General features: G+C 37.1%; 1 protein-coding gene and 1 long non-coding RNA gene across 2 annotated transcripts; both read left to right on the forward strand.

Annotated features, from left to right (window-relative positions):
- Window positions 1–2195: 2195 nt before the first annotated feature.
- On the forward strand, window positions 2196–7506 carry LOC115955719 (E3 ubiquitin-protein ligase WAV3-like). The gene is made up of 2 exons (XM_031073989.1): window positions 2196–3001; window positions 5170–7506. The coding sequence occupies exons 1-2, from the start codon at window positions 2774–2776 to the stop codon at window positions 7111–7113; spliced, it is 2172 nt and encodes a 723-aa protein (XP_030929849.1). The 5' UTR covers window positions 2196–2773; the 3' UTR covers window positions 7114–7506.
- Window positions 7507–10286: 2780 nt separating this feature from the next.
- Window positions 10287–11944, forward strand: LOC115957340. Its single transcript, XR_004084344.1, has 2 exons — window positions 10287–10704; window positions 10830–11944. It is a non-coding gene; the product is annotated as an uncharacterized LOC115957340 (long non-coding RNA).
- The last annotated feature ends 178 nt before the right edge of the window (window positions 11945–12122 follow it).

Genomic DNA, 12122 nt, shown 5'->3' on the forward strand with positions numbered 1-12122 from the left:
TGACCTTGATTATTCCGAATCACCACACCTAAACCTACTTTGCCTATATCTTTGAACAATGCCCCATCAAAATTAACCTTAAGAGAATTTGTGGGAGGAGGGGACCATAAAAAATATACATTTGAATACACTTATAGATTTAATGGGATATGTTTGGTATTAGAGTAATAAGAGAGAGAAAAATTGGTACATAAATAATTTTCATTATTGTTTTACGATTCTTTTAAACTCTATTTGGGGGTGGGGGAGGGGGAATAGGTAATTTTTAATAAAGAAAACATTAGAGGGAGGGGGGAATTTGAAAAGCCAAGGGGTCGTGATAGTTAGGTCAAGACATCAATAAATTTATTAATTAAAAAAACAACTTGTTAATCAAAATTATTTCATATTTAATGGTGGAAGTATTAGTGACCACACATCCAACCTAGATTCAAGACAACTTGCATAATAAGGAAGTAGATAACTCAAGTGAGAAGTGACACTGTGTAATATTAGTTCAAGTTTCTTTGATACTTAGGATGTGTTTGTTTGGAGATGAAATAGGGTAGATGGAAAACTTTTTGGGAGTGTGTTTGGTTAGATAGAGAGGAAGGAAAATAAATGGTGGAGTCCAAGTGTTTTCTCTCCAAAATGGAGAGAAAACTGAGAGAGGAAAGCTCATTAAATGAGCTTCCAAAAATACCCTTGGAATTCACCTTTCTCCAACGTGTTGGCCTTTTTTTTTTTGGTTACTAATGTGTGTTGGCTTCCTCTTACTAACGTGTTGGGTTCCTCTTTTTTTCTCTGGTACTAACGTGTTGGGTTTTTTTTTTTTTTTGGTTGCTTGTGTCTGGACATGTTGGCTTCTTTTCCTCTTCTTTTTTTTTTTTCCCTGGATGTGTAGCTTTTTCTTCTTCTTCTTCCTCTTTTTTTTTTTTTTTTTTTTTTTTTTTTTTTTTTGTGGGTGCTCATATGTTTATTTTCTCTTCAATTTTGGTTGGTTTTTGTTTTTGTTTTTTTTTTTTTAGAAAACAGTTTTGGGTTAATTTCTTATGCTTTTTTTTTTTTTTTTTTTTTTTTTTATTGAAGTGTCTATCTATACACAATTTTTAAAAAATATAATGTGTTACTTTTTGTTTTATTTAAATAGGGGCATCATAATAAATTTATACAAATTTTATTTTCAACTAAATAAAAAAGTTTTTATTCCCTCAACTTTTTCACTCTCCCAACCAAACACATATGAGGGAAACTAAAATCTTTTATATTCTCTCTCAATTTTTTATCCTCCCAACCAAATGGACCCTTAAGTCAATACTCACTATATTTTCCGATAATAAGCGTATTGTTTGTAGTTTTTCTTTTTAATACACTTGGGGTCCTTAGGATTAGCCGTATATATCAGACCTAGATTTGCTAGGCATTTGTTCCGAGATAACTTCCACGATTAATGCTATGGAGCATGCTTATTTCACGTCTTGGCGAACTTTTAGGAGCATGACAATTATCCATGTGGATTTAGTTTTCGTGTTGCAAGTCCAAAACCTTGAAACAACACATCCTTAGATAAACATCTTGTGAAATTAAGCACATTCTTAGTTTTCACGTAATTGTTTATTTCAATAAAACTTACCGACGGTTCATTTTTCGATATAGTTAAGCACATTCTTAGATGATAAAACATCTTTGTGAAATTAAGATCCTCTTTTAACCTAAATCAACCAAAAAACAAAAGCATTGACATGAATGCTTTATCAAATCAAATTTCTTTTTGTCTCTCAAGATTGGAATTTAGGAAAATGGTTATGCTAACAAGTACCTTTAAAGTATTGGTTAACAATTCAGTTAAAGAAAGTTTTTATGGAAAAAGAAAAAAAAACAATTAATATTTTGATAGTTTTTTTCATCTTCCATAAAAGTAATGTCAAAACTTTTTAAAAATTGATTGTCAACTAATACTTTAAGAACACTGATTAACATTTTCCTTAATAAACAAAAAATAACCCAGAAAAGAAATCTAGGGTAAATGGCACTATGAGAGAGAGAGAGAGAGAGAGAGAGAGATCCTTGAATGATAAATTAATAAAAATAGGAGGGGTATTATAGGAAATGAAAGTTGACAAGGTGGAAGAGACACACACACAAAAATTAGAGGAAAGCAAAGCAAGTGGCTTTGCCTTTTCTTTCCCAATTCAACCAAAACGTGCTTTTATTTATGTCCTTTTATACTTCTCATCAAAAACTCAAACTCAAACCAACAGCAACAAAGCAAAGCAGTGCAGGTCAAAATCCTTAACATCAAAAACCCACGTCTCTCTCTCTCTCTAGCTTTCTCTATCTTCCATGGCGGCCGAAATAACTAATAAGAAGACTAATACTAATACACGCTCAAACCCTCCAATCTTCTGCGACTCAGTCCCTCACTCTGACATATTTTAAGCCTCGCCACCTACATTCAACCTCTAAAGTTCACGTCTTTTACATTGAAACCTTCTTAAAACTCTCTCTCTCTCTTTCTCTTTCTCTTTCTTTCTGTCTCTCTTGGTTTTCGTGCTCATTTGCCACTTTTGCTAAAGCATCCCCATTACCTCTCTCTCTCTCTCTCATTCCGAGAATTCTCAGCTTTGCTTAGCTTAGCTCAACATAAGGGCTTCTTCGAGATCTGGGTTTTCTCGCTTTTGCTTTGATTTCTCAAAGATATCATTTTTATCTTCCTTCATTTCCTTCTACTTCTATTTCTGTTGGTGGGTTTTGCTTGTTTGAGATCTGAAAGTGAACCAAAAATAAAATAAAAATGGGAAGCAAATGGAGGAAAGCGAAGCTGGCGCTGGGTCTTAATCTTTGTGTGGTTGTTCCAAGAACTTTAGAGGACTCGCCCTCTGTTCTTGAAGCCTCTGAGAGGCACTCTGATGTTGCTTTGCTCTCACCAGCCAATTCCAACACGGGTTCATCTCGGCCCACCACACCTTCACCGTCTTCTCATGGTTTATGGTTGTCCAAAAGTGGTAGCAAATCATCAAAGGTACCAACTTGTTCACTATATATAGTAGTTCTACGCTTGTATGTGTGTGTGTGAGTTTTGGTTGGATTTTGACGATCTTGTGAATATTGTTTTGGTAGTTATAATTTTTGCTAAAAGAAATTTCAGTTTTGGTAGGACAACTAAGCTAGATAGTTGCTTTAATGGAGTTTTTCTCAATAATGGAAAAATAATTTTCTTATTATTTAGATTTCAGATTAATAAAACTGGGAGTTAGGATTTTCTTTTAAGCATTATTTGTAGTTGGTACCATGTTTGACATGTGATTTGATTTGGAAGTTTTGCTACCTCAATTATGAGTGGATATTCGTTTTCCTCTGTATATCTACATATGATGTAATTACATGTACCTTCTCAATTATATGAATATTTCTTGTTTGCTTCAGTTTCCCTGTTATAAATGACCATATGTGTTTTTGTACCTATCTCATTGTTTTTTCTTTTTGATAAAAATATTTTTGTGTAATTGAATTATTGCTGTGTATGCTCTTTGGTCTAATAATGTTTTAAACAGGTTTTGAGGTCTAAGAAATCAATTAGCTGGGTACCTATCTGATGTCATGTTGCTTTTCCTCTCCTTAATTAGGCTTGTGGGGTTGTCATAAGTCCCTTTCAAGACCATGCTTGTTTGCATTGCTAGTAAAAAAAGACTACAGATTTTACCTTTCCTTTTCCTTCTTACTTACCTTGGAGGGAATAAAAGTACTTTGTTTGATGACCCTTCTGTTTGACTGTTAATTTGCAAGCTTTCTAGCAGGGAATTTCAATAAAGGGGTAAAGGAGAGGAAAGGAAAGCTAAGAATTATCATAAAAAAATTAATGATTTCTCTCTCTTTGATGATGGGTTTTGCAATCTTTTCTGTGGTTGTTTTTAAGAGCCTTGGTTCATCTGTAACCATGTATAGTTTCTTGATAATCATTCAAAAGTGACACCTTTGATTTTTTTGGCTTTTTTGTTTCCTACTATGCCCTCTATATATGGGATACCTAATATTGACTTCCTTTTCAGTTTAGCTGATTTTTCAATCATTAATTTTATGTGATAAGTAAACTTCTTTTAATGCTAAGCCCATAGGAAAAGCCATCCACAGCTACACCTAATTGCTGTTGGTGGAAACAGCTATTTGCAATCTCCTATGCCCAATGGGAAAATGGGAGAACAAATCTAATTCTTCGATCTCTCAATCAGCTTACTTATATAACAAAAAAGGGGAAAAAAAAAGACTTTTGCTGCATGCATGCTATAATATTAGAAAGTACTAGTTACCTCGTTTCTAAAGAAAAAAAAATTGGTTATTTATGAGATCATAAGAAAGAACAACTTTTTGTAACATAAGCACCCTTAAGTTGGCTAAAGGGTTGGAGCTTCAAAATAGTTGGTGGCAAACACACCTTATGGGATCATCATTTAGATTCTTCTCAATCCTGTATATTAAGGAAGAGTATTTGGTAATAACTCTCTGTTTATTTTTCTGCCATTCACTATGTTTCATGATAGTTCACATGTAAAAACTTGGGACGTGGATGCATAGCTTAATTCAACATGTGAAAGAGACACCAAAAAAGAAAACACAATGATACGTGCATCACATGGAAAAAAGAAAAAGAAAAAAAGAAAGACTAGAAAAGGGCTTCTATTGAGTAGAACAAAACTAGTTGTTTTCAAAATATTAAATGAATTTAAACATATTAAGGTGGGCATCCTTCTCTTCTGCAATCCTTTTCCTTTAGCTCAGTTCTATAATAACTTGTGGTTCAAATATAGAAATGTCGAACTTGAGATTTTGGTATATTCAAAAGAACAATTATCCACAGTTTGCCGATTCTACTTATGAGCTAATAATTATGCTTGAAAGTGATTGTCTGAAAAAATTGTAGGTTCCTAAACTTGTCAATTATGAATTATGGAGCTCAAACCTAACTACAAAATTTTCTTAATATTTGATTTGGTTTTTCATTTGTTGTAAAAGTTGTAACAAGACTTACTTATCAAAAAAAAAAAAAGTTGCAACAAGACTTATCAAAAAAAAAATTGTAACAAGATGTTTTTTCTTAACTCTATTTTTGAAGTACTTTCTGTGAATCTTTGTTTCTTTATGCATGTATAATCCTAAGTTACTCTGCTTACTTACTTTCTTTCACATTTTCAGCAAACCTGCTCGATATGCTTAACCAAAATGAAACAAGGGGGTGGTCAGGCTATTTTCACTGCAGAATGCTCTCATTCCTTTCATTTCCAATGCATTGCATCAAATGTCAAACATGGCAACCAAATCTGCCCAGTTTGCAGAGCAAAATGGAAAGAAATCCCTGTGCAAGGTCCTAGTTTGAATCCTTCCCCCGGGAGGGCATCAAATGGTCCAGTAGGTTGGCCCCAAAATGATGCTTTGATGACAGTGGTCCGCCGACTACCTCCCCCGCGAAGAGACTTGAATCGGCGGCATATCATGCCACTATATCAAGCTGCGGATCCAGCTATATTTGATGATGATGAATCCTTAGATCACCAGCCTGTATTTTCTGAAAGAGGCTGTTCTTGCGATAACAATGCTTCAGATAACATGTCTCTTAAATCAATAGAGATCAAGACATACCCAGAAGTTTCAGCTGCCCCTCAGTCCAATACTCATGATAACTTCACTGTCTTGGTCCATCTCAAAGCCTCTGCAGCAGTTACAAGCAAAACTCCCAGCAGAAACCAGGCTAGTTTGCCACAATTTTCTCAGACTCCTCGTGCTCCTGTTGACCTAGTCACAGTGCTTGACATAAGTGGTAGCATGGCAGGTACCAAGCTTGCATTACTTAAGCGAGCTATGGGGTTTGTAATTCAGAACCTTGGCTCCAGTGACAGGCTTTCAGTTATTGCCTTCTCCTCCACAGCTCGTCGCCTCTTTCCCCTCCGTCGAATGTCTGAACTAGGTCGGCAACAGGCATTGCAAGCTGTTAACTCTTTGGTTGCAAATGGCGGGACCAATATTGCTGAAGGCCTGAGAAAGGGTGCCAAGATAATGGAAGAGAGAAAGGAGAAGAATCCAGTGGCCAGTATAATACTGTTATCTGATGGGCAGGACACTTATACTGTCAGTGGTTCGGGCAATAACCAGCCGCAACCAAATTACCGGCTGCTCCTTCCTTTGTCTATTCATGGTGGTGATAATACAGGATTCCAGATTCCAGTGCATGTGTTTGGATTTGGTGCGGATCATGATGCTTCATCAATGCACTCAATTTCAGAGATTTCTGGCGGGACCTTTTCTTTTATTGAGACTGAAGCTGTGATCCAGGATGCATTTGCACAATGCATTGGGGGGCTTTTGAGTGTTGTGGTGCAGGAGCTTCAAGTGGGAGTTGAGTGTGTGCACCCAAATACCCGACTTGGCTCACTAAAAGCAGGAAGTTACCCCAGCCGTGTGATGGCTGATGGACGTGTTGGATTTATTGATGTCGGAGATTTGTATGCTGATGAAGAGAGGGATTTTCTGGTTTCCGTTAATGTACCTGCACAGTCTTCCAGCAATCAAACATCATTGCTTAAGGTGAGATGTGTTTTCAAGGATCCCTTAACTAAAGAAATGACAACATTGGAAAGTGAAGAAGTTAGGATTGCAAGGCCTGAAATAGCTGGACAAGTGGTGGTGTCAATAGAAGTGGACCGCCAACGTAACAGGCTCCAAGCTGCTGAGGCTATGGCACAAGCACGAGTTGCAGCTGAGCAGGGAGACTTAGCTGGTGCAGTTTCAATCCTTGAAAATTGCCGGAAAGTATTGTCAGAAACTGTGTCAGCCAAATCTCATGACCGACTTTGTATTGCATTGGATGCTGAGCTCAAGGAAATGCAAGAGAGGATGGCAAGTAGGCATGTTTATGAGGCATCTGGGAGAGCATATATTCTTTCTGGACTAAGCTCACACTCATGGCAAAGAGCAACAGCAAGAGGAGACTCCACTGATGGTTCAAGTCTTGTTCAATCTTATCAAACTCCATCAATGGTTGAGATGCTTACTCGATCTCAGGCTATGTTACTAGGTAGTCCATCAGCACAAAGGCTTGTCCAACCATTATGGTCAGTCGGTTCACAACCAAAGCCAAGGTAAATTTTGCAGGATCATTTTGGGGGTCATCTTCAAAAAGCTTTTTTTTTGGTCTTTTCTCATTTCCCTTTATTTTCAATTTTATTCTGGGGAGGGTGATAAATTGGAGAGATAAGAAGAGGGTTTTTCTTTTGGGCTGTGGGTTTTGCTCCTATCTAATGTGTAAATGAATAAAGATTGGGGAAAGGACGAAAGGATATATTTGGGGAGTAAAAGGGGACACTAGGTAGAGTTTACAACATTATGTTCTTCAATTTTGTGTTGTGTTGGGGGTGGTGTACATAGAGGAATGGTTTTTCTCTTTGAGAGACCTGGGTATAAGTTTGTAATTGTGAAAAAATGGTTGGATGAACTCTTTTACCTAATATATAATTCACTTGCTCTCGATTCTTTCCACAGAGCTCTGTTAATTTCTCTCTTTATAATGCGTGTATCTGTGCTGTATGTACAAACAATTCTTTGCAACTTGCAAGTGCACTTTTAAACAGATGCACGTAGAGAACATAACGAGTGCACAAAAAGAAATGAAGTGCATATGGACGGAAAAGTATGATGGGAAGTGTCAAGTTTCATTGAACCACTAAAGTTCATTTTTCCACCCTGGGAGTAAGAAAAAGTGAGAAGTGCGAATGGGATCATCCCCAACCAGAGCCATGTTGCTTTTTGCTGATTGTTTCTCGTTTAGTTGCTGAAAAGGTGGTTAAAGTATGGTTATACTTAAGAAAAAAAATGAGGCTTTAATGAATTATACATAAGCAAATAAGCCTAAAAGTTTAATGAAAAAAGTTATATCAAACAAATAGAATTTTTGAAGGAAACTTACATATTTCTTACCATGCATGTAGGGACGGCAATTGTGTAGGGGGATGAACATGGGTGTTTTGTTCTTGTCCTGTCCTCTTTTTCGAGGACGGGAGTAGGGCAAGTCCAGATGGGATAGGGTGAAAGGCATTTTGCCATGTCTAACGAGGTGGCATCGATCTTCATAAAAATATAAGAGATGTGAGAGAAATAGGAGGGATGACTAAGAGTACTAAAAGAGAAATGAGTATTTTGAGACGATATATATATGTGTGTGTGTGTGGAGGGGTAGGTAAAATCTATCTCCGTCCCTCTCCTCTTTAAGGTGGAAAAAACTTATGTATAGGATTAGGGGTGTCCAGTGACCTAGACCAACCGACCCGTCCGCCCGAACCAAAGGTCCATGGGTGACTTCGAATCCAGTCTGTGGTTGGTCACAGGTTGGCAAGTGAAATAACCGAATAATTCGGTCTGGATTCGGGTTTAAAAAAATTTCACCTGAACTGACTGAATTATTATACAAAAAAATATATATGATTTGATAGTTTGATTGATATGCTAGTAGCTAGCAGGAGCAGCCCAGCAGTGCCAGTCAACCCATGCGTAAACCAAAACAAAGGTTAACTTTTTCTCACACAAATTCCCAATACCCATATCAACCGTGACTCAAATTAAAATTCAAATCAACGGTTTTGATGAGAGTAAAAACTGAGCACTCTACTCAATGATATGACTGACACTGAAGACTAATTTCAGTGGTAGTGTGGGCCGTGTGGCACAAATACAATAACCCAAAATTGAATCAACGGTTATAAACTTATAATCCAAAAATATCAAGACCCAATCTAACGGTGACAATTACACTCTACAGATCAGAATATCTCTCCATATCTCTAATGGCTATTTAAACTCTCTTAACTCTCTTCAGTTTTCACTTCAGACTCAGTCTCAAAGGTCAGATTGAATGCTCCGTGGTCATGGGCGTCATGGCTTCACCTTCACGCTTCCTCACCTCCACTTCTTCAATCTCAGTTCTCTACTTGGCTCTCTCACACTCTCTCAAACTCTCACAGTCTCACTTCTCTATTTGGTATTTTGGTTTACTCTTCAACAATTCTTAAACTGATTCTCCAAATCCAAAAATTATGTCAAAAATTTCGGCCCAGACTCGATAAATCAACAACTCCGACCCGGTCATCTGATTACTCGAAACATCGGATCTAACTCCAATATTCAGTCAAATACGGGTTCAAATTTCAGCAACACGATCCAACCGGATTGAGTTTGGTTTGGGTCCTAAACTAACTCGGCCCGACCCGTGGACAGGCCTATACAGGTTGGACATGTCATCTGAGTGGAACATGGTTCTTTGCCATTCTTACTTGTTGCACACCATTCAATTAGAATTTTCAATGCAAATTTAACTGAGGATCTACCGTCTCTATGGACAATCCAGGTTGAGTTTGCATTAAACTAATTGCTACCCTTGGGTTCCTTAAAAAGATATGCACTGCAACTGCTGGGGCATGGGCTCATAGTGAGGACAATATTGGTCTGCCTGACTCCAAGTCTCAAACTTAGAGCATCTCCAATAGGCTCTCTAAACACAAAATGCTCTCTATTATAAAGAGTAACCCCACAAAATGACTTTTCAACAGACTCTCTATACCTGAAAATTTTTTTGGCTTAAGAACAGTAGCTCATCAAGTCTGATGGGCTATTGTTCATTCTTCAAATATTTTTTTTCTATTATAATAATAAGGTATTGAATAAAAAAATATTGGAAGATGTATAGTTGTTAAAAAAAGAATAAATAATGAATAAAGAAATATTATTTAAATGAGATAAAGAATCCGTTGGAAAGTATATTTGAAAAAGTGGATAGCTAAAAGGTAAAAGTCACTGTTCATTCTCCAAATAGTACAAAAATTTGTCTAATCTGCTGGAGATGCTCTTAGGAGACAGATAAAAGCTTGAACCTCTCTTTATCTGAAACAGATTTGCATAGCATGGTGTTGCCTTCTACTACATTCTACGGGTTTTTTGTTGCTAAACTAGATGAGGCTTGCTTAAAATTGGACGGGAAGGCAGACAAAATAAAGGGTACAATCAGTAAATTGGAAGAAAATGCAGGTCTTCTCTTGAGATTGACTGCAACTCTTCCTGATTATAGTTAGGTGTTTAAGACCTACCATTCAGTGAACTAGAAGCAAGTGCAGCGGCTCTTCTACCAAACCTTTTTTGACCCAAAGGTAGCTTGCACTTGCAATATTAACTCATTACTAAGTGTGAGGGAGGCTTTGCTGGTGGGTCCTTAGTATAAATTCTGAATTATTTTTTTGTGGCAAAAAGTCTTCCTAATGTGTTTTTTGCTAAGAACCATGAAAACTATGAGATGAACCTAGCGCTATCTAAATTTTTTATTCTAATCAACACTTTAAAAAAGTGCAAATCATGCAACTGAACACTAACAAGAGATTAAGAGTATCCCTCCAACACGACACCGTTCAGAAAATCTTCTAATGTACTCCTATCTCATTTTATGATGTGGCACATCATGATCCTTTATTTAGATGCATGGTGTGGATTTGGCTGTTGTTTGTGAATATTACTTATAGACTTTGAATCCAGCAGAAGCAAAAACCAAACCAGAATAGCATCCTCAATCTCTGACTGATACCATCTCCACAAATATTTATTTACTTCCCTCAACTTCTTCCCATAAGTGATGGAAGCACTGCCAGCTCCAGGCCCACAAGGTGAAGAAAAGCCTGATGGACCACTAGGGTCATGGTAAGACATTAATTTGAATGTTTTCCTAGTACTCTTAGAACCTGAAAAACGTGCTAGCTAGTAGCAGTGTTCCTGTCTTATAGTTTTGGTTTCTTATTATATGTCTTTGATCTTTGAACTTGCAGGTTATGGTTTCTCTGCTGCTGTGGTTTCTTTACTAGCTGCTGTCCGTTTTGGGTTCAACCAGGACCACCACCTCCATTGTGAGACATTTTCTTGATTACGTATTACTCTCCCTTTCCTTCTCCGGTTCTTCATTTGCAATTCAACTCTTTGTTCGTTGAGAAAAGATGCAAAGAGACAAGGACCATGATTAAGTACAAAAAACATTTGTTGCTTCAGTTCAAGGGTAGCAAGGCCCTTAATTCAGTGCAAGGTTGGCTCGGGCGACTCTAGCTTTCTTTGGTATGATTTATGGCATCCTGGATGCCTATTTTATGTTAAATTGATCGGTGGGGATTTGTAGGCATCTAGGGTTTTACCCCCTCAAAGATGGTCCCACTGACCCATACCTTGAGGAGGTTCCTCGTCATCAAAAAATAAGAAATAAAAATTATTCAACATGGTCTGAAAGTGAAAGGTAAGCTGGGTGATGTGAATGACCCAGTTTGGTTTCCTTGAATACTCTTGCAAGGAGATATGGGTGATGATTAGAGGCAGGCTGTGTGGTCAAAAAGAGCTGTCCCTAAATTTTTCATAAGATAGGCTATTTTAGGGGCTTTACTGGTGATCCCGTTTGTTATTTTTTGCAAGAGTGTAATTGAAGAGACTGTGTATGTTTGATATCTCTATTAGGAGATGGGATGAGATCTTAGAATGGATGGGGGATTTAAAGGTGACTTTTTGTAGATTGGCTAGGAGTGCCTCGGTTTATCATGTTTGAGAGGAATGCTCGTGCTTCTATTAAGGGTGCTAAAAGGGGGGAAGAGTTGATTCATCAGATTAAAGACGTGGGGAATCGATTGACTGATTGTAAGGTTCTTCATTCTGCTGTTAACAGTATTCTTTGCTGCATATGGAGGCTGTGTCTCAGTCCATAAGGGAGTTAGATAAGGATACGTTTTGTATTTGATCTATGTTCTTCTGCCCTGTTGTGTTACCGTTCTTTTTGTTTAGCGTGATATAGTTGAATTGGTGTTTTGAGTAGCTGCCTTCTCTTGTATAACCTGCTTGCAGGTCCCCTTTGGTTTAAATACAATTCTTAGAGCATCCGCATTAGCGGATGTAAAACTTTGCAAAATGCAAAAAGTAACAAATTTTACACATTTTGTCCCAAAAATCTTCCACATTAGTCCCTTCTAAAATTATGTATATTTATACATTTGTTATAGTATCCGTGCATATATATATATATATATGGTTACTGTAGATGTATATCTTATTATTTTATTAATTTCACATTTGGCTCCTTTTTTTCT

This window comes from Quercus lobata, chromosome 8, assembly GCF_001633185.2.
Source record: "Quercus lobata isolate SW786 chromosome 8, ValleyOak3.0 Primary Assembly, whole genome shotgun sequence".
Taxonomy (NCBI): domain Eukaryota; kingdom Viridiplantae; phylum Streptophyta; class Magnoliopsida; order Fagales; family Fagaceae; genus Quercus; species Quercus lobata.

Excerpts from the sequence above, each read along its gene's own strand:
- LOC115955719 (XM_031073989.1), top strand. The coding sequence starts at position 2,774 with ATGGGAAGCAAATGGAGGAAAGCGAAGCTGGCGCTGGGTCTTAATCTT. Across the intron at positions 3,002-5,169 it reads GTGGTAGCAAATCATCAAAG|CAAACCTGCTCGATATGCTT; the intron begins GTACCAACTTGT and ends TCACATTTTCAG.